This window comes from Falco peregrinus, chromosome 2, assembly GCF_023634155.1.
Source record: "Falco peregrinus isolate bFalPer1 chromosome 2, bFalPer1.pri, whole genome shotgun sequence".
In the NCBI taxonomy this organism is placed as follows: Eukaryota; Metazoa; Chordata; class Aves; order Falconiformes; family Falconidae; genus Falco; species Falco peregrinus.
Window position 1 is genome coordinate 39,163,880 of NC_073722.1, and position 22,401 is coordinate 39,186,280.

At 47.9% G+C, this 22,401-nt stretch overlaps 1 protein-coding gene across 3 annotated transcripts in view; it reads right to left on the reverse strand.

Moving 5' to 3' along the window:
* Positions 1-22,401, reverse strand: part of EXOC6B (exocyst complex component 6B) — a 311,652-nt gene that overhangs the window by 12,414 nt on the left and 276,837 nt on the right. Inside the window, exon 21 of one of the 3 annotated variants that reach the window (XM_055795538.1) lies at positions 6,303-6,946. The exons of the other annotated variants lie outside the window; for them this stretch is intronic. Within the exon in view, the coding sequence (XP_055651513.1) occupies positions 6,941-6,946 (6 nt within the window). The 3' untranslated portion in view covers positions 6,303-6,940. Of the gene's footprint in view, positions 1-6,302; positions 6,947-22,401 lie in introns of those variants that run through there. 3 annotated transcript variants of the gene reach the window in all.

The following is a 22,401-nucleotide window of genomic DNA, read 5'->3' on the forward strand; positions in this document are numbered from 1 at the left end:
TTCCAGCCCGCAGTCCCGCGCGGCTTTGTACGGTGGGTCCATTGTGTTAACTACAAACCCGGGTTGAACATCATTGGCAGGAGTTTTTTCCAAGGGGCACCATCAAGAGACAACCTTAAATATGATTTCACAGGCTCTTTTCATCTAGCACAGCGGGGCCAAAACATTTCTATCGGGTTTGCTGGCTGCTGGGGGAAGTGGCATGGTTGTACAGGCTAAATCAGATCCCCCCACAACGCACTGAAATCCTCTTGCTGGTGGCCTGGGGGGAGCTGAACGTGCCTCTGGCAAACCACAAACAAAGCAGCACGAGTTATTGCCGCAGAAAGGGCATGGTTAGACCATCGAGGGGCCAGGTAGCCATCCACAAGGAGTGGAAATAATGCCTCAGGAGAAAGGGACAAAAGAAGAACCGAAATAACAAAGATGAAGATTAGAAGTGGGTTAGGAGAAGATGAAATGAAAAACATTGGGAGGTGTTATAAACAGGAAGCTACAGAGGACAGCAGAGGCTCAGGGAGCCGTGCAGGAGCTCAGAGGATGGGTAACGAGAGGGCTTGGAGAAACCTTCCATGCACGTTGAAAGAGTGTGCCTAATCCAGCATGGGGAGATTCTAAAGCAAAAAACAGATGAATGGCCATCTAGGGCAGCTCAGCTCTTGCTCTCCATCTCAGGAGCCCGAGCCAACGCTTGCCATTTCAACCAGGGCCAGACGACACGTACACGATCCCTGGCATGACGGCCACCCCCATCCCACAGCTTTCCTTCAGCTCTGCTCCAGCTCACCAAAACTCAGCTGGGCTGAAGCAACGTTGCTCTCCCGCATGAGGCTGCTGGGCTTTGCTGGTGTGGAAGATGCACCACCACACCTTCCACCACACTGGCACCAGCCTGAAGGGGCGGTCGAGGTGAAATACTTTATGGAATTGTTGGAGCAGGTCCAAAGAAGGTCACGGAGATGGTCAGAAGCTGGAGCAGCTCTGCCACAGAGACAGGCTGGGAGAGTTGGGGGTGCTCAGCCTGGAGAAGAAAAGGCTGCAGGGAGACCTTATTGTGCCCTTTCAGTATAGAAAGGGGGCTTATATGAAAGATAAGGACAGACTTTTTATTTGCCCATTAGTAACAGGACATAGGACAATGGTTTTAAACTGAAAGAGGGTAGATTTAGGTTAGATATTAGGAAGAAATTCTTCCCTGTGAGGGTGGCGAGGCGCTGGCACAGGCTGCCCAGAGCAGCTGTGGATGCCCCATCCCTGGCAGTGTCCCAGGCCAGGCTGGACGGGGCTTGGAGCAACCTGGGCTGGTGGGAGGTGTCCCTGCCCGTGGCAGGGGTGGGACTGGATGGGCTTTAAGGTCCCTTCCAACCCATACCATGCTGTGATTCTATGAATTCTTTACTCTCATCATCATGCCATTCAGGTAGCTCCACCTGCACACATCACTGAGTGCCATAAGCACATGAGTGAAACCCCAGTGATCTGGTGATATTGGTCGGCAGCGGCTGGGCATGAGCCCCCAGCGTGCCCAGGTGGCCCAGGAGGCCAGCAGCGTCCTGGCCGGTGTCCGAAACGGTGTGGCCGGCAGGGCCGGGGCAGCGCCCGTCCCCCTGCCCTGGGCACTGGTGGGGCCGCCCCGCGGGGCCTGGGCTCAGCGTTGGGCCCCTCACGGCCAGACAGACACTGAGGGGCTGGAGCGTGTCCAGAGCCGGGCAGGGGCTGGGGCAGGGGCTGGGGCACCAGCCTGGGGGGGCGGGGGGGTCAGCCTGGAGAGAAGGGGGCTGGGGGGGACCCGGTGGCTCTGCAACGGCCTGGCAGGAGGCTGTAGCCAGGGGGGTCGGTCTCTGCTCCCCAGGAACCAGCGACAGGACGAGAGCAAACGGCCTCACGTTGCGCCAGGGGAGGGTGAGATTGGGTGTGAGGGAACATTCTGCACCGAGAGGGCTGGCAGGCGCTGGCACAGGCTGCCCGGGGACGGGGGCGTCATCATCCCTGGGGGTGTTCAAAAACCATGTGGCTGTGGTGCCTGGGGACATGGTTCAGTGGTGGCCTTGGCAGTGCTGGTTAATGGTTGGACTGGCTGATCTTAAGGGTCTTTTCCAACCAGAATGATTCTATGATTCTAAAGACGCCCCATCCCACATGCGCTCCCACCCCAGGCTGGACCTTCCCCGAGCGCTGGGAAGAGCCAGGCTCCCCCCAGCCGGCTCACGACAGTGACGGATAGCCTGTGTATTTTACAACTGTTCGCCCACATCCATCTTGCCAGCACGGCAGGTCCGAGGATTGCTGGGGCCGGCACCTTTGGCACAGTGCTTGGCATTGCCGGTGCTCACAGGGCTCTGCCTTGGGTCGTGCTCTGTAGCAGAGAGGTCTGGCAGGAGGAAACCTGACAGCTCAGGGCAAGCTGTCTCAAAACAATTTATCTGTCACATAAATGTGGTTTTATTGGTTTTACTGTTTAAACTTTTCACCTCTGCTGCTAAATCTGAATGACCGAAAAAAAAAAAAAAAGGCAAGGAAAAACCCGCCTGCGCAGCGGTGCTGGGCTGCAGCGGGCCTGCCGGGGGAGATTCCAAATAAAATATGCAAATACCATTAATTCTTCAAACTAGAGTCTCCTTTTCAAGGCTATAAATCAAACTCGACAGCACATACGCTGTGGGGCAAGGAAAAGTAGCGGGGAGGGGGGGTGAACGAGACGACAAAAAGAGGAGCTTTTACCATGACGATACGAAAGTGGAATAAGCTCAGAAAGCTGCAGCCGTGCTGTGCGCACAGAGCAGGGTTGCGAACCTGCAGCTTCCCGCACCACCAGAAGCATCTTGCTGTGAGAGCAGGGAGAGGTTCATGCACATATTTATAAAATAGAATAAAAGAAACTGAGAATGCTGTGAATATGCTGCCAAAAGAAAGATACTAAAAAAAATAATATTTGTATTTATACACATACATGAACTTTCACCCAAATGGTGATTCAAGAAAGGGTAATGCTCGAAAGAAAGAATTAAACTGGGAACCAGTTCCCAGTCCTGCCCCAGAATCCCCATGGCAGGGGCTGAGAAGCACTTTCTCCCCATTTCCCTCCATTCTACATCAAAAAACACTTACTTTTCACTCCCCCTGTAATACCACCATCTCAGACTCTTCAAAAATATTACTTTTTTCAGAGCAGAGCCATGTTTTTACCCTCCTCCCATCAAATACAGGGAAAGGATGGTTGCAACTTCATTGCATGCTGGTAGGAAAGGTAAATGGGGACATTGCAGCAACTGCAAACTTCTCCTTCCAGACGCACAGCAAAGTGGGACAGAATGAGATAAGAGCACTGAATCTGGATAAAATTCATTAAGTCAAGCCAGAAATCATGTAATGTGAATCCAAACTGATTTAAAACACAGACTGTAAGCTCTGCCAGCACCCCTGGAACAAGATCAAAGAAAGCACTAACATCTGCACGCTTGCACCAGTGTCATAGTGGGCTCTGCACAAACCTGGTAGGTGATACGCGGTGGCTAGGGATAAGATGGCCAGAAAAGGAGACCTGTGTTTTCTAGGATGAAAATAAACCCCCTTGTCCTATCTCTGAGAAGTCAGGATGATGTTGCAGGAATAGCTCTAGATACAGGATCCTCTCGGCCCTAGAGACTTCTCCTCCCCTCCTCAAGCCTAAGATACGAAGGTCAAGTGGTATTGCATGACAGATGAAAATTCCTGAATTCCCTGTCTTCATTCAACATCTGGCTCTTCTGTTTTTTGCTTTTGCCTCTTCTGAGCTGATGCAGCACCACTCTGCGCATCCATGAACAGGGAGTTGAACCCAAATGTTTTTGACCTGCAGGAAACCATCACTTGCGATGCACCAAATGCTCTGGGCTCATGGGCAACTCTACTGGGAGAGGAGCATGATCATCCCCTGTTAGCAGAGTGATGAGCTTCCCAGGACAGAATCGCCACCACACCAGACACGATGTTACATCCACTGAAGCAAAACATATCCAAATTAAAAGCGAAGAGCAATGGTTCACAGCTGGAGCTGCTCCAAGACATGAATGCAGCCTGCAGTCCAGCCAGAAATGGAAACCACATCTTCCTGCTCCCCAGCAAGCAAACTTTCTGCTTTTTTCAGTCCCTGCCAAAGGGATTCACTTGCCTAAGAGCCATGTGCCTTGGTCCTGTTAAAGTCAAAACAGCCACCACCACCCCTGCAATCATGTCTGTGTCTTCCCTCATGCCCTAGCCCTTTTGCTTTTAACATCCTGACTTTGCAGAGCCAAAATCACAAATAGACTATCAGTATTTATAAAAGAGCCCTCACTAGATGCAGTCTGGCACAAAAGCCTCGTGGCTACACAGTAACTGGATGGTGAAAGGAGAAACCATCCTGAAGACTAACTCTCACTTTATTTCAAGGTCTAGATCTCTTCCTGCGGAAGTGAAGGCTCAGGGGATCCTCATTGCAGTACTCCAGTACTTAAAGGGTGGCTGCAAGGAGGATGAAGGCTCCCTCTTCACAAGGAACCACATGGAGAAGACAAAGGGTAACATCTCCAATGGGAGAGGTTTCATCTCAGTATAAGAAAGAAATTTCTTACTGTAAGAATAATTTTTCACTGGAACCACTTCTCCAGGGATGTCATAGAGTCACCATTGCTGGAGGTTTTCAAGAGACTATGGGACAGGTGCTAGATCAGCTCATCTAGGCTTCTTTTCCCACAAAAGGTTGGACCAGATGATCTTCTAGGGTTCCTCCTAACCTGGGCTGCTCTATAGTTCTGTGAGGCTATCCTAGAAACAAACATCCCTTCTCTTATCCACCATGATATTTACTCCCAGCGACAAAAGAGAGCATCAAGATGGCTTGAACAGGCCTTCCCTCTGCCAACACCAACAGAGCATCAGCAGATCCACCAGTGACGAGGTGGCATGAGGGGAAACATTCCGTAAAGAACTAAACCTTCCCTTCCATAAAAGCCCAAAATAGGGAATTCTTGTGTCCCTGCACCTAGTAATTACCCTTTTAGTTCTTTTTCCTCCAACCACATGCACAGCAGGAGACAGGCTCTTCTCTACTAGGAGTTGTTGACTATCTGTGGTGCTCAGGTACCACACGCTGGAGCTGGCCAGATCAGGGCTGCAAGGTGTTCCTGCCTGACATGCCTCCTGTAAAGCACCAACTGCTATTAAAAAAACAACAGAACAAACACCATCAGCACACGTGCACACACACACTGAAGGATGAAAAGGGAAAGGCGACTCAAGACCATTAGCTGGCAAATCTCGCAACCTGTTTCAACAAATTTAAATGCAATTATCCTGGGTTTCTCACACCCAACCAAGCTAAGGGAATTAGAGTTTACTTGCTGTGACTTAAAAGCAGAGACAGTCAGGCGTCTGGAGAAGCCTAGCTGGTGCCAACAGTGGGTGCATGAGATCTTCCTTGCCATTGGTTTCTGGGGGAGGTTCAGATCAACGTGGAAGGGACAGCTATGCCACACGGTTACGGTCAGGTTTTCATGATGAGCTTTACATCCCCTGGGTGCCAGGGTGCAGAGAAGTGTTAATTAAGTTGGATTTGGTGGCTTCCCAGCTGGAGGTAGCACTCCTACCCTGAAACCTGCCAAGGGTCACAATCACAAGCAACTGCTCTCGCTTTCTGGGGGTAGGAGGAGGTCATATTTTCAGAATTAATCTGAACCCAGCTCTAAAAAGCTCTATTGTCCCTCGCCATCCTTATAACCCCTAAGTCTGATGCACTTCTTCCCCAGTCTGTGTTGCGGACATCATGCAGAATGAACAGCTTTCAACTTGACACCTTGTACAAACCAGCCGTGCTTCAATTCACAAGAGATAACACTGTTAGCTTACAAACCTACTGATATCTTTTCATTAAAAACCTCATTTAACTGATTTAACACCACAGCTCCTTGGATAAAAGTGACAAGAGGTTCAGAGGAAAGCAGCATGGGTTCTACTATCATCCCACCTAAACCTACCTGTATGAAGGGACAAGACACTTCCAGTGGGACCAGAAACCACCCAGGTAAGACCTGGTCCTGCTGGGCACCTCCATAAAAACACATGGAACTACTGAATTCAAACCAATGCCAATTCCCAGTTTGCCCATGCCTAAGCTTGCCCACGCCTAAGCTTGCCCACAACCCAACCCCACCACTGGTTGAACAGCCCCTACCACCAGCCAGCGGGTAATTGTTAGGGAGCACAAAAGCCCAAAGAGTTTCCAACATCAGCAACCACAGACAAGTACATCCAAAATAATTTATTTTGGTGAGGTTTCAATTATGCCTCATGGGAACATAATACCGCAAGAGAAAGAAATACTCTAACCCACGGGGAGACGTGGGTTTGGACAATACTGAGAAGAAAAGGCACCAGGAACTGGAACGTCGTGCCTGTTTGTTCACTTGTGAAAGACACAGAGGGTAAAATTGTGGACTAAGTGAAAGCAGGAGCAGATTTGTCATGAGTTTCACTGGAAACTAAGATCTGCTCTACGTACTGAGTGTACTTTGTGTGAGGGGGTGGACAGCACCCACAGTAACCTGATGTTGCACAAGCCAACATGATGCACAAGCCAACGTGATGCACAAGCCAAGGGATCTTCATGCATGGAGCACAGGGAAGGTTATTCTTATTTTAGGTGCTTACCAGACCTGCCTGCAAGAGAGAGATGGATTTCTAGGAGTTACTGCAGATCAGAGTGCTGTCCAGCCTGCTTGGACCTCTCTGTAAGGCACACTAACCCTAGGCTCACATGAGCCCTCCAGGTCTCCTGGGCTGACATCCCACCCAGGGCTGTCCTTCCTCCTGAACACTCACGCTGGAGGGAGAACTGAATCCAAGTTCCACATCTCGCATTTTAACTGGACTGATTTTGCAAGTTAAGGCAGCAACTTTATCTTTTCTTCTTTTCTCTGTTTACTTATATCTGCAGAAGTGAAACAGAAAAAACGAGAAAGATCTGTTAAGATTCACGGTAGATGGGACAGTATGTAACGGAGAAAGGTCTGAGGCCAGCAAATCCCTAATCTGTCCAGTCTGGATTATTTTCAGATTCCTATTATTTCCTGTTTATAGGTTTTTGTGTTTCTTACATCAGATTTCCAGGTAAGGTCTCCAGAAAGTTTTCTGCCTGCCTTGTGTGTGCAGAAGGTCTTCTGTTTTCCCATCTGCAAATGTTCATCGTTTATTAGGAGGAAAACCTCTAGCTTTCCACCTGCTTTGAAATAACACTGTAATTACATGGGTTGACTTCTCTACTCTTTCAGAAGATATTTATTCCAAGGGTCTCATTAAAATCTTAACAAACACGATTTTACCCCCAAAATATTGCCTTTCTGATTGTAGCTCACTTCCGGCTTACAACAAAAAACTCCCTTTTGGGTTAAATATGGCTTTGAGGAATCCACCTTATCCTCCCAGCCTGCAACACGAAACCACACGAAGGAGCCATGAAAGGTTGTCGGCTTCAAGAGAAGTGATGCAAAGCAGCCCAAGAGCAAAGGGCGTGGATGCCAAGGATTAGCATATCGTGTTACGGTGACAGTCCTGAAGATGGCTGGAAAGTCCCTACCAGCTTCGTTCACACTCCTACTGACTTTGATGGTGCAGGATCGTGGCTTTAGTCATTCTCTGGAAGCCTGCCTGCAGGGAAGGCTAAACTGAATTCTAGGGAAATCCCAAGTTTCTCTGACCATGGCAATGCACTGTGCAATGCTGCTTGAAAAAGAAAAACCAAAAAAACCAAGGCATGAAAATTATTTGGTACAAAACCACTGGGATTTCAATGTTTCAAATAAAATCAGTTGGTTCCAGCAATAACTGCCCAGACAGGGGATTTTATGAATGGCCAAAAGAACAAAAGGAAGCTCTGCCTGCTGGATTTAGTAGCCAAATTGCGCTCATAAAAATAATTATTTAGACTCATCAAATTCTCCACACAGGTTCACAAGCTTGCATGGTGCTTTCCGCCCAAAGAAGACTACCGTATTTCTACCCTCCAGATCCTACAATCTGCAAAAAACAAAGAGACAATACTGGGCAGCAGCCAAAAGAAATGAAAGAGCCTCGGAAGACCATTCTCCAGGGACCGCTATTGAATAACACTTTGCGTTTCCATTTAACCATCACAAAGGCGGATTCATTCTGGAAGCAAAGATGTCTCCTTTAGAAGCATCCCCCACCTCCCCAGTAGCCTCTCTGGCTCAGATCTTTGGTGGGCACAGCCGGGAGGTGCACCCATTGCTCTGCCCAGCAAGGATGGAGACTGGCTAAACACTTGGGGTCAGCATCTGAGGTTACGGGGGCTAAATTTGGGATGCAACACTTGGAAAGTGCTCAGCTTGTAGATAATTACTCTTGGAAGCATTTTTGAAGCTATTACAGGGAGGAGAAGCTGGATTTGCTAATGGGAAAAGACCCTCTGCTCCGTGGATGGGAGATGACAGCACCGTGTGTTCAGGTACCCCTCGTACACAGAAATACCTTCTCTGTGGCTATAGTCTGGGTGCACAGCACCTCATGCATCTCTCTGACTTGCCCTGTCTGACCCACACTTCAAAATGAGTGGTTACGAAGAAAACGTTAAGAAATAACATGGAGAATCCCCATATCTCAGCAGCAGGTCAGCATGCTTTACGAAGGGAGGAGAAGAGTTAACAAGAACACAAAAAACCCCAGAAAAACCCTGAAACGCAGGGAGGTGGGTTGAGAGGGGAGAAAAGCACACAGTCCTCCAGATAAGCCTATAGGCAAACCACCTCCGTCATTGACCCTATAGTATCAGAGGGAAAAAAAAAACCCCAAACAATTTAAATGCCACCTTTCCAGGGGAAAATGTTCCGTTAATCAACAGAGAAGGTATTTGCAGCCAGAAAGTTTTTGGGCCAGGAGGGATTAATGCTCCCTATCTGCTGACAGTTCAGCAGCAAACCTAGGTACCTGCAGAGATCAGGGTCTGCCCAGAAGACCACGGAGCCACGTTCTCAGACAAATACAGCCCACTTGGTGCCAACAGTAGCCAGGACGTGATGCCCAGATACCTCAGTGAGGGGCACTGCGTAGTGTTTTTCCCATCAGGGCTTCCCACCGGCAGTGGGGAGCAGGGACAGGTGAACCAGCGAAGTCTTTCTGAACTTAGCAATTAGGGTTCCACATTTCCATGGAACACAAAAGCAATGACATTTGAATTAAACCCCTCCTGCCGTCCCTAAAGGCACCAGCATCACCTTCCCCGAGCCCTGCAGCCCGGCACTTGCTGGGTACCAAACCTCACCATGGGGCCAGCATGCCACAATTATTTTTCCTGTTGCTCAGCTGATGCCAAGTCCTCTGCAAAGTTGCATTTTTCTTTTGTTTACACATTAAAAAAGGGGATTAAAAAAAAAAAAAAAAAGAGGTGACCTCCTGCTAACCCCAGCCAGTCTCTGAGAAGCTGCCGCTGCCTTCACCTCCAAATGAACTTTCAGATTATCTCAGACAAGATTCACCTTGCATTGAACTTGTACCCTGTGCGGCAGCACAGTCACGTAACCTTGATTAAACATTACAGCACAACGCAGCTATAAATTTAATGAGCATTATCGGCACGCTTCCTCCCATCGTCCTGAGGCAGGGGGAGCGATGGAAACGCTGGGAGCCGCTGGGAACCAGCCTGGTGTGCACCGGCACGGTCAGGAGATGGAGAAGCAGCTATCTGAGGGCAGAGGAAGGAGATAGATCTGTGCTGTCCCCCACTCCTCTGCATGCAATGAGTTGCGTACAGGCTCTGCAGCAGCTCCCGCAGGAGCAAGAGGCTCCAGGTACCTCTGCGAGCAAAGATGACCCGTGGAGGGCTTGTACGGCTTTCTGCTCAAAAGACCCAAGAAAAAGCAATAAGAAAAGCAACAAGGCGCAATAACGGGTCCGGCAGTCCTTTCACCCAGCAGGAAACCTTTCTTAGGCCACGGCCTCCTAAACTCTGGCTGCCCTTTTCACGCAAAGCACTGCAGCCCATCGCCATCCTGCCATTTATTTTCAAGACACACGTGTGATGGGAGGCAGAGGCAGCTGCCTCTTCATCTCCCAGCTGACACGTAGGGAAAGGGAGAGCTCAGCATCCGTGCTGGCGGCGGCAATTCCTGCCGCAGAGGTCACTCGGCTGGTCGAGGGGAGAGTGTCTGGGCGGCGAAATAGATATGCTCAAGTTCAAGTGCTTGAAATACCTTCCTTTTTTTTTTTTTTTTTTTTTAAAAAAAACACACTCAAAACTAAACTAATATATCCCCTGCTTTTCATGATAACTTCCTCCTTATCCTCAGCGGTTTTGTTTAGCAGATCTATTGTTCTCAGTGAGCCTTGCCCTGGGGTCCAATTTGACTGTGTTCTCATTTTTCCCCCTATGTAACTGATGCTTATTTCTTTAAGCTCTACTGTAAACAGAAAACACACTGCAGTGCCCTTGCCTGGCTTTGCAGGAGGCAGGCTCAGACCTGGAATTACTTCTTTGGTTTTTCTATATAGGAAATAAAAAGATTGGGCTTGCTTACTTCAAGGATTCAAACACCTGTGGGATGCAGGAGGGCAGCTGAGGTACCCGCGGGTGGTCCAGGCTCGGAGCAGGGACCACGCAGTTCCAGCGCTGGCTCTGCTGCTGCTTCGCTAGATAAATGGCCTTTTTCTGCTTGCAAGGCTGGAAACATGCCACTTTCCTAATTACAGACCTCTTTAATGTACATTAGGAGCAGGGGCTGAGGAGGTAAGCAGCATCATTTGGAGGTGACATGAAGTTCTTCAGGGTGCTCAAGGTGAAAGAGAAAGCCACCAGACAGCAGGCTCCTCCAGACAGGGTGGCACATGGGAATAAATAGAAAATAAAAATAAAATCTTTGCAGAGGGGAACACATCTTGGATTATCTGAGGAACACAACAGAAGCTGGGGTTTTGGGATGGGTGGGTGATGGAGGCACCAACACAGGGCTTTGTGCCTCCCATCCTTTACTTGCCATGGGTTTGGTCCGCACCCAGAAAAATGTCCTTGTCCCAGCAGATAGAAAAGGGGGAGCTTGGTGGGCAGGGGGGCCCAAAAATTGCCTGTACTGCAGCATTAGGGAAACATTTTAAGCAAAATGGGCATTTTTTCCCCCATTTGCTGTCCTCATGGCTCCTCTCTGCCTTGGTTCCTACACCAGCCTCCCAGGAGAATCACAGAATGGTTTAGGTCAGAAAAGACCTTTAAGATCAGCCAGTCCAACCATTAACCAGCACTGCCAAGGCCACCACTGAACCATGTCCCCAAGCACTACAGCCACATGGTTTTTGAACACCCCCAGGCATGATGACACCCCCGTCCCCGGGCAGCCTGTGCCAGCACCTGCCAGCCCTCTCGGTGCAGAATGTTCCCTCACACCCAATCTCACCCTCCCCTGGCGCAACGTGAGGCCGTTTGCTCTCGTCCTGTCGCTGGTTCCTGGGGAGCAGAGACCGACCCCCCTGGCTACAGCCTCCTGCCAGGCCGTTGCAGAGCCACCGGGTCCCCCCCAGCCCCCTTCTCTCCAGGCTGACCCCCCCGCCCCCCCCAGGCTGGTGCCCCAGCCCCTGTCCCAGCCCCTGCCCGGCTCTGGACACGCTCCAGCCCCTCAGTGTCTGTCTGGCCGTGAGGGGCCCAACGCTGAGCCCAGGGTTCGAGGTGCAGAGACTTACCCCAGCACAGCTTGCAGGAGCCTGCCCGAAGAGGACGGATCCAGCATCACTGCAGAAGAAACCGATGACACAGGGGTCTCTGCCCAAGGCAGGGGATGGAGAGGGCAGGGGTGAGACAATGGAGGAGGTGGCCTCAGATGCTGCCAGCTCCCACCACAAAGGTTTGCTCGGGTTTGCAAAGACACCGACTCCCAGAGATGTCCTCCCGAAAAGTGTCGTCGTTCCCCCTATCTAGTGGCATCACCTGCAAAACTAATTTGGCCCATGAAATAACCTGGCAATTTGGGTGGCTGATTATAAGTATTTTTATAAGGCCACAGGATATATATTTCCAGAGTCTGAAATAGTGTTTGGAAAACAGCAAGAGCCATTTAGAGCCATTTAGTGTATTCTACAGAGAGGCAGACGCACAAGCAAATGGATATTTAAAACAGCTGTGAAGACAAGACTGGTAGGAAACATTTGGTTAAAAGCAAACACAGAAATAAAACAACTTTGCAGAAGGTTAGAAATCAGTGAATTTGGTAATGCCTGACTTTGGGAAAAAAATAATTGTATTTCTTTGGCTTGTAGAGACTAATAAATTACCATGGAGAACATAAAAACTGAAGTCCACTATTTCACCTTGTATTTTCCATCCACACTGTAAAAAAGTCTCTTTTTTTGGTTGAGTGGATAGCACCAAACTGCCCTCAGGAACTCTGATTAGCATCCTGTAGATGCCAAAGCCACAAAATTGCTGGGCTTCAGCTAATGGCACTGGGTGACTTGATGCTTTTTGGGGGGTTGCATGCTCTAGACTTTCAGGCGAGCCCCAAAAAAAGTGCTTTCAGGAAGAGTTAAAAGAGGAGGATTTAAAATTCACACTCCTGTCAGGTTTGTTTGGGAGTCTGGCCAGCAACCTTTCATCCGACAGAAACTCTTTCCTATTGAGAAAATACTGGAATTATTTGAACTTGTTCCATTTTTGGTGGGTGCAAACCACCAGGTGGGAACTTCAAATTTGCAGGAAAGTAATGTGTAGGAGGAAAAAAAATACAGTGTTCTTGTGCAGAGAGCATGCAACGCTTGTTGCTGGCATCCTGAAAAACCTCCTGAAAATACCCAGGGTGACCAAGTCAAGCTTCCAATTAATTAAAACCCTAAAACCTTGCAGGGCACACTCTCCTGTAACTAAGTACGATGAGATGACGAGGCTGAGCATCAGGAGGGATGCCAAGTGAAGCAGCATTTCATCCTGCTATTGCATCTGCCGGGCTTGCGCTGCAGCCGGGCAGCCCTGGGCACAGTGAGACCCAGCAGGATTTATGGCTATTTGTTGGAGATGAAAAAAAACACCCCAACCTTTGGAGGAATCTGAAAACAAAAGCAAAGGCTTTTCCTTACGCGCTGTCACACTAACCTCTGGATGGCCTTGCACTTATTGTCACAGCCCTGAAAAGGTATAAACAAAGGCAGATTTCGGATGCCAAGAGCTGGGTTAGGAGAGAAAAGAGAGACACCGCTGCTGCGAAATCCCCTTTGCGCTGACATCGAGGGTATAAATCCTGCAAAGAGATGTTTTACGATGTGCATGCAGAGTTATCGCCCTATTAGAAAGCAATTCGTGGGGAAAAAAGGTGATAGCAGACAACGGCGAGGTCCCCGTGGAGTGGGGAATTTGACACCCGTGGCCAGGACGGTGATGGGGAGGCGGTACGAGGCTTTGCGAAGGGCTGGAAAAAATAGCAGAATGTCCCTTTTGGGGTTAAATCTGCTCTTTAAGCATACTTTTAGGGCTGCAAGGAGAGGGTTTGGGGTACAAGTGGTTCCCAGTGGCTGAGCTAGGATCCCAAAAGGCACTGTCCTATTTAAGGACAGGTTGCATGGTGTGTTGCCCAAACCTGATGCTCCCCCAGTCCCACTGATCAACAGCATCTCAAAGGCAGATCTTTTTTGCAAAACTTTGCGATATTTTAGATGTGGCAGGAGAAAACTGCTCTGGTGAGTCTGAAGTAAACACAGAAGGGGGTAAAAAAAGGAGAAAAAATGAAATCGAAAAAAAAAAGAAAAAGGAAGAGATAAAAAGAAAAAAGAAGAAAAAGAAAAAAGAAAAACTAAAAAGAAAAAGGAAAAAAGAAAAAAGGAAAACAAGAAAAAAGGGGGAACTGTAAGATAGAAAATGAAAACAATAGCAGAGTAATTTCATGTACAAGTAATTTCAGAAGAGGGGGATTTGCCAAAGCAGATAAAAACTCATACTGGAACCCGCATCTGCTTGAGGAACTGTCATCCAGATCTCGGCACCAGACTTCTGGTTCCAGGTCTGACAGACCCATCATCTCCCGACTATTTCAGTGGCCATAGGTGGTGAAAACCCTTCAAAACCAGCAGGACCCTCAAGAATTTGCCCAGCTCCCATGATGTCAGTGCATTCAAGCCCAAACTAAACAGGGCTCAGCTCTAAGTCCAGCCTCAGCACCTTCACTTTGAAGCCAAGCATCCCTTTCCTGGGCAATTTCAGCCCAAAACGATGGGGCTGCCTCAGCCAGGTGCTGGTACTATACAACACCATGCTGTGTGATTTCCTTCTGTTGAAAGTGTTCCTTTCTCCTGAGGTTTCTCAGACACCAGGGCTCACCCATAGGTACGGGCATTTCCTTCGCCGCTTTGCTGCCCCATTGCTGCCGCCCGCCCAGCCCAGCAGGCAGGAGCAGGCAGCTGGGCCAAGCCGCCTGCTCGCCCCTTCCTGCCCTCCAACAGCGACGGAAGGATAAAACGACGAATTTGTCTTTATTTACACCAAACTGTTTACTTTCTCCTTTCTTTTTAATTTTATTATTGTTTGATAGCAACATAAAGCAGAAGCCCAGCGGATCAATGCCAGAGGCTCTGACCAAAGGGTTTCTTGAAAACTTCCTTTCGGTTGCTGTAACATTTTTACAGGGTTATGAACTCCTTAAACAAACAGCTGAGGTCATTGTTAGAAAAAAAAAAAAAAAAAAAATAAAGAAATACAAAAGCTAGACTAATGTTACAGCCAGGGTGGAAGCTGTTCTGCAGAAAAGGGAGCTGAGATAGTGCACAGCAAAATCTATGGCAAAAATATCAAAGAACCGCAAGTCCCACACACGCTTTCCATCTGCCAGTCCAAGCCACACTCTCCCCATTATTAGGATGACAAAATCTGGATTCAGAAGCCCCACGATATTTTGAAGTCTCAACTCCGTTCTAAGGGTTGCTGCCCAGAGAAGAGAAACTTCTGGTGGCACTAATACTGTCCTTTCCAATCTCTTGACAATCACAAGAAAAGAGCGATCCCAGCCCTTTCAGTGCCCAGGAGACACTGCTGGAAGGGCAGCAGATGGTTCTTGTCCTCCATTCAAGCTTACCCAGAAAAACCACCAGCAAAGCGGCATCAGTGTGATAGTAAGTTATCACAGTTACATATCTCACAATAACTTCTATCAGGGATTCAAAAGACTTTTTATTCCCCTAAATCAACACTGATAACCTCTACTTCTTCCTCAACAGGAGGAACTTCACAAGAGCCATATGTCATCCCAAGGACATGTCCAAGCCACTGAGCAGCTCATTTCCCAAGCAAATACCGGCACAAGGTTTCCCACTGGCAGACAGAGATGTTTGCAAGTGCAGGCTTCTGTTGTGGGTGGACGGGATATTTTAATACTTCCCAAGAACTGCAAAGCTTTGGGTCCAGAAGGAAAGAAATTCTGCAGCTGAGTACTTACGAAGAGCTGATCAACGCGAAAATAATTTAACTGGGTTTGTGTGCTATTTGCAGAAGAGGAAGCTGATGTCCTCACCCATCTTCAGCCCAACTCTTTCAGGAGACAGTTATTTCCAGCAGAAACTTCCACCTGCAACCACGCTGATTGCACCCACGGCAGAAGGCACCGTGCAGTTAAAGCACTGAGTGGTAATAAGAAAAAGGGTTTGGAAAAGGAATGGGAGGGAATGCTGATGCTGTTATTATGGGAAGGAAATAAATCACTGACAGGGTATTCATCAAAGCCAGAGGACGCCTAAGTGACCCTATCAAAGGCAATACATGAATATCAAAAAATTTAGACAAAAGGAGAGAACGGGATATAAGCACATTGCAACAGAAAAGGCAAAGAGGCCTCTTAACCTGAAAATTTACAGTCAGAAAGAAGAGTCTGCCTGGCTGTCTCTACACCCAACCTCTTCCCATCTCTTGATCCATATGGGATAGAATTACTCGTACATCCCCGGAGGCAATCGCATGCAGGGTTTCATTTCCAGTTGCCAGCGATACTACAATTTCCACTCAGCAGGATTGCTCTCACCCTCTGGTGAACTTCGTAGTTTTGGAGAACCAGCCTGGAGTCTGCAGTTGCTGTCTCCCCAGAGCTTTGCTGTAAATCATACATGAAGAGCAGGATCCATCCCTATCACAATTCACCCTCGCCTACAGCAGATCCAGCAAAGACAACCCAGAGGTACAACCCCAGGACAAGTTGGGTACACGGCGCTCCTTGCACCCCTGAAACCTTCATGCAATGTCAAAACTCCGCAGAGAAATTCCTGTTCACGTGCTGTTGCTCATCCCTCTCTGCTGCTAACAAGCCTCTCTTGAGCCTCATTTTTCATTCCTGCCTTAATGCTTTCTCCCACATTTCTTCCTTGCTTTGAGATTTTCCCCTCTGAACCACTGGCTGTGTCTGATACTCTTTATTCTTTAAAAAGGGCTTGTTTTCTGAACGGCCCAGAACGCCCCCCCCGCCCCCAGTCTCCCGAGACAGAAGCATGAATAAATTACTCAGTGAATTCAAAAAGAAAGAAAATATTAAAAATAAATAAAAGCCCAGCAAGCTTATGGCACGTGCTGAACTTTCCTCGTGCTCAAATACAAATTTTTCATGACATCTTATCACTTATTTAGTCTGTGAGTCCGTGACTTCCTGCATATCGCTGTACTCCACCAACAGACAAGTAACACCTCTGCCCACCTGCACCCTCTGCCAGCCCCAGAGAAGACAGCAAAGCCTCCCGAAAACCCCAGCCCTGCTTGAAAGAAAGCACATCTTAAGAGCTGATCGTACAACCAATCTACAGGGCTACTGAGTTCAGTAAAAATGAAAAGAAAAAAAAAATCTTTGTAGATTGAGAAGATTTAGAACAAAATGTCGGCGGAGATGGAAATCATATGGGTTATTAATCATCTGCCTGCTCAAAGGCTTGCTCTGACGCCTAAAGCAGAAGCAAAAAGGCGATGTGATGGGCAAGAGGGAAAAAACACTGCTTTCAGCAGCCCAGAGAACCTTAGGCTTTTGATATTCTCCTCCTCCTCACCGCAGATGTGTGCAGTGCTAAATATTGCGTCTGTGTCCAACGTTCCCCTGGGAAGGAACCACCAGAAGGGCTCCAGAGGAACTTCTCCTCCTCGTCCTCCTCACCTGAAGCAACCTCACAGCCATGGCTGCTCCATGCAGGGCAGCACAGCTTTCTCACCCTGGAGGGACACAGAAAATCACTGAAGGGGAAAAATATCAGTTTTCTGCAGTCTTTGAGGATGTGTCCGTGTTCCCACTGCAAAACCCTTTGGTGGTGAAGACACCGCACAGGAGAAGCAGCTGCAATGGAGTTTCAAAGAGTATAAAGAAGCCGCGGGAAATACTGCGGCATGGTCGTTGTCATGCATAGGGATGATGTTATTGTGGGTGAGCTAAGCCCTAAAGTGCTCCAGGAAAAAAACAGATGAGCAAATAAAATCCAGCCATGGCTTCAGACATGCTGAAAATTGGCAGTTCCCAAAAAAAAAAAATTTAATTAGACCACATGGGACTTCAGGGTCAAGTAATTTACAGAGTCAACCAGGGGCTCATCAAAAAGACCATGGCCTAAGTCCTAAGCAAGTGTTTCAATTCCAAATTTTCAACACCAAATTAAGCAAGCATGGCTTTATATAAATTTATGTCTTGCGAATGATCAACTTTCATACAAAGACGGGCCAACGCTGCTTGAACCTTAGCCCATCTCTAAAACCCCCTTCCCACTGTATTCTCTGGGTGTAACAAAGCATGAGCTCTCAGCACAGCCCCTCTGTAGGGATAACGTTTGCTGGATTTCTCCTCTTATCCTATTTCCATGAAACCTGTAGTAATTTAATAACCTTCCACCCTTCGTGAAATTTCAGTGAGTTCTTTCGATGGTTTAAAAAGTGTTGGGAGGAGGAGGGGGGGGAAACGCATGGGCAAAACTCGCAGGCGCTGTGATTGCCTGGGTCTTCCTGTCCTTTGGAAAGGATTAGACTAGATAGAGGATTACATTGTATTATGTTATATAATATATATAATTATATATGATTATACATAATATTATATAATGATATGTTATACATTATATGTTTTATATTATATATTACATATTATATACTTATACACAATACACTATACTACATACTATATTACATATTATATAGAATCAAAGAATGGTTTGGGTTGGAAGGGACCTCTAGAAGGCCATCTAGTTCATTCCTGCTGCCACGGGCATGGACATCTTCAACCAGATCAGGTTGCTCAGAGCCCCATCCACCCTGTCCTTAAATGTTTCCAGGGATGGGGCATCTTCAACCTCTCTGAGCAGCCTGTACCAGCATCTCATCATCCTCATCACAAAAAATGCCTCCTTTGTATCTAGTCTAAATCTGCCCTCTTTTAGTTTAAAACCATTACTCCCTGTCCTATCACAACAGGTCCTACCAAAAGCTCCTCTCCAGCTTTCTTGCAGCCCCTTTAGGTACCGGGAGGTGCTCTAAGGTCTCCCCGCAGCCTTCCCTTCTCCAGGCTGAACCCCCCCAACTCTCCCAGCCCGTCCCCACAGCAGAGCTGCTCCAGCCTCTGACCATCCCCGTGGTCCCCTCTGGCCCCGCTCCAACAGCTCCACGTCTCTCCTGTGCTGAGGACCCCCGAGCTGGAGGCAGCGCTGCAGGGGGGTCTCACCAGAGCAGGGCAGAGCCCCCTCCCTCGCCCGGCCGGCCGCGCTGCAGGGGATGCAGCCCAGGGCACGGGTGGCTCTCTGGGCTGCGAGCGCACAGTGTCAGGTCATGCCCAGCTTCTCATCCAACAGCACCCCAGGTCCTTCTGGGCAGGGCCGCTCTCCATCCCTTCATCCCCAGCCTGCACAGATACTGGGGGATGCCCCAAAGCAGGGGCACAACCTTGCACTTGGCCTTGCTGAACCTCAAGAGGTTCACATGGGCACATTCCTTGAGCTTGTCTGGGTCCCTCTGGATGGCATCCCATCCCCCAGGCATGTCAACTGCACCATTCAGCTTGGTGTCATCTGCAAACCTGCTGAGGGTATGCTCGATCCCTCTATGACACTAATGACAATATTAAACATCTAATATATCCCAGGCAACCTTATGGGTAATTCAGCATCTTCCTGCCAAGGGGCATCTCAAATAAGAAAAAGAAAAGGTTCAGGATGAAGAGACAATGTAAGAAGCTACAGCTGTGGGAGAAAGCAAGAAATAGAGGGCACAGAGTGTCTTCAGCTCAGGATTTAAAAAAAATAATCAGGGTGAGAGGATTACGGAGTGTGTGCCGGGGGAACTGGTACACACCGCATGGGAGAGGAAGCACAGGCGGTTCCCTGGGGGCTTAAGGAAGCAGCAGACAGTTTATTAAGAGAACTGAGAAGGATGCTGCTGTACCTAGACCTGTTGCCACAGCCACGGACTTCAGCCACTGAAAGGATTAAATGGAGACAGATTTACTGTAATAATTAATATTAATTAAGATCTAGGCTCAGAAACTGAATGGATTTCTTTTTTTTTTTTAGTAATAGCTTAGTTGGAAACAGCAGCTAAAAAAAAAAAAAGCAAAATCCCTAATTTATCTCAAATCCATGTACAAAAGCCATTTAACTCTGGGAAACTGAGCAAGTCTGGAGCTATGAGCATAGTTTAAAGCCGATAAAGATCTGACCCATCCTTTGTGGTTTATAGAGTTTGAAGGGAGGTAGTCTTCCCCAGCCTGCCTCCATGCGAGCATCCTCGTGGAGGTTGGGGAAAGGGGAGGGCTCGCATCTCTCATTACTCTCCCCCCCAAGGCCTCAACTGTAGTTTACAATTTAATTTTCTGCATTTGTAATCTGTAGCCCTTGTGTATATAATGTCTAATGAAAAAGGCCTTTTTTAAATTAACATGGTATTTGGAAAAAACCCCATGTGTTTCTATTTCATTATCAAACTACATTTATAAAGGAAAAAAATACTCCAGCAGAGGGTGATCAGATTTAGTTGGCAGGGACACAGGACAGTCAGAAAACACAGATACCCTCACGTAAATGTCTGCACAACATCAAAACGCCTTTGGGTACAACTTTGTTATTGCTCAAGTTAATAAACCCCCTCCATGACTCAGGGCTCGATCCATCGACTGCAAGTGCATCCCTAGGCTCTTCTCAGCCTCTTCCCCTCGCCCCCAATCCTGCCCAGGGCTGACCCCACGATTCCACTCTCCTGCCAACAACATATGAAATGTGGATCCGGTGAATAAGCTGCTCTGCTTTTCTCTCCTATCTTTCCATCTCCTCCCTTTATGGATGGGTTCCTCAAGAAAATGAGGCTTACATGGTTATTCTCCATTCAATTTAATACTTACAAAGGTCAATCCTTACACCATCCCTGATCTCCCTAAAATACAAACTGGCAAGTAGAGACTTCACAGTTGTAAACATAGACTAGACTAGATTATTTTGGTTGGAAGGGACCTACAACGGTCATCTTGTCCAACTGCCTGACCAATTCAGGGCTGACCAGAAGTTAAAGCATGTTATTAAGGACATTGTCCAAATGCCTCTTGAACACTGACAGCCTTGGGGCATCGGCCACCTCTCCAGGAAGCCTGTTCCAGTGTTTGACCACCCTCTTGGTAAAGAAATGTTTCCTAATGTCCAGCTTGAACCTCCCCTGGAGCAGCTCTGAACTACTCCCATGGAGAACAACCACAGAGTATCTGGGGCTGGAGGGATCCCTGAAGATCACCTGGGCCCTGCTCAAGGCATGGGAGCTGGAACGGTTTGCTCAGGACATCACCAGTTGGGTTTTAGGTATCTCCAAAGATAGAGCCTCGACAACTCCTTGGGGAAATTACCTCCCCTGTTTACCCAAAGCAGATGGCCAGCTAGAGAAGACAAGACCATACAAGCGAAAAGCTCAGCTCTATTAGACACTAGAGAATCCAAACAAGGGTAAGCTGATGAAACAAGACTTCCTAACGATGCTGCTTCCAGGACAGCATTGCTTCCCCTGTTTCAGATATTTATCAGGGTTGGAAGAGATGCTCGGAAAACCCAACTGCACACCTTCAAGAGGGCATCAAACCAACCTCATCTCTAAGAAGGTTCCCACTGCCTTTTTGAAACCACTTCCCTCCCTACTGTTTTGGGGGGATACGCACTTTTTATTCTTATTTTCTTTTCTTTTGCTACCACTGTGTCCTCTGGCTCCAGGCTTTTCCTCATCCCTGTTGCATATTTTTTTTAATTTCAGCACCTCAGAGGGAGGAAGCCATCCTGTTTTCCTTATTAATCAGAAATTTCTGGCATTGACCACAATAAAAGCCTCCAAGAACACTGAACTTTTTGGTTCAATGCATTTCATCATAATAGAGCTACCAGCATGCAGAGTTGATTTAGTTTTGCAATTTTCTGTGCAAATACCTTCCAAGCGCTTGCCTTCGCCTCCAGAAATCCTCTGCTACACTCAGAGTCATGGCAGGAATGTCCCAGAAAACCGGTTGTGTTTTAGTAGCTACTGAATTCCTCAAAAGCATCAGTTAAGCCATTGTACTGAGCCTGCAGTGTTTAAAGCCGGAGGGGAAATAGTATTTCCATTTGAATCCTGAACAGCTGTCATTGAAACATCATCATGAAAGAAGTCCATCACCGGCAGCATAAGTCCACCACTCGTGTCTGGAAAGCAGTTCCCGTGACCTCAGCTGATGTCCCAAGCTGGGGACAAGTTGTTCCTTTGAGTACCCTCCTCTGCACCAACAGTGCACCTGGGATTTATGGTGTTTGTTATTGCAAGGCTGATCCAGGAATCATCTGTCGCACCTGCATTTCTTTAGAAGAGTCTAGATATGGACAAATCCAGCTCTTCTGATCTCCTCTCTGAACAGGGGGCTGTTTCTCCAGAAAAGAACATCTGAGCATATTAAATAACAGGGCTTCCATTTTCCCTGAGGGGTTATCCCATCTGTTCTTACAATCTAAGCACCCCAACTTCAACCATCACCCCTCCATCACCTCTTCTAGGATTGTTTGAATACCTTGCCAACACTGGAGAAGAGCAAACTGGTGCAACTGGGCTCTCCACCACTAAGCAATATCAAATGCAATGCTGAATTCCTGATAGAAGAGGACAGAAACAAAAGATGGAGGAGGGCAAATATTTAGCTACTGACCCTCCACTATGATCAAGACAACAGCCGTGACCATCACAGCCGGTGCACAGCCACCACAAAGTTCATCTATAAGCAGCTACATCTACCTTGCATCCATGCAAAATTAAAGATCTTAATAAAGGATGTAAGATACAAAATCAGCATCCATGTGAAGACGGACAACTGAGGCATGGAGGTGTTCCTGGCTAAAGATTCAACACATTTCCCAAGGTGTAGGGCCCGAACCCATCCTTAATCCTCCTAAAAAAAAAACCAACAAAAAAAC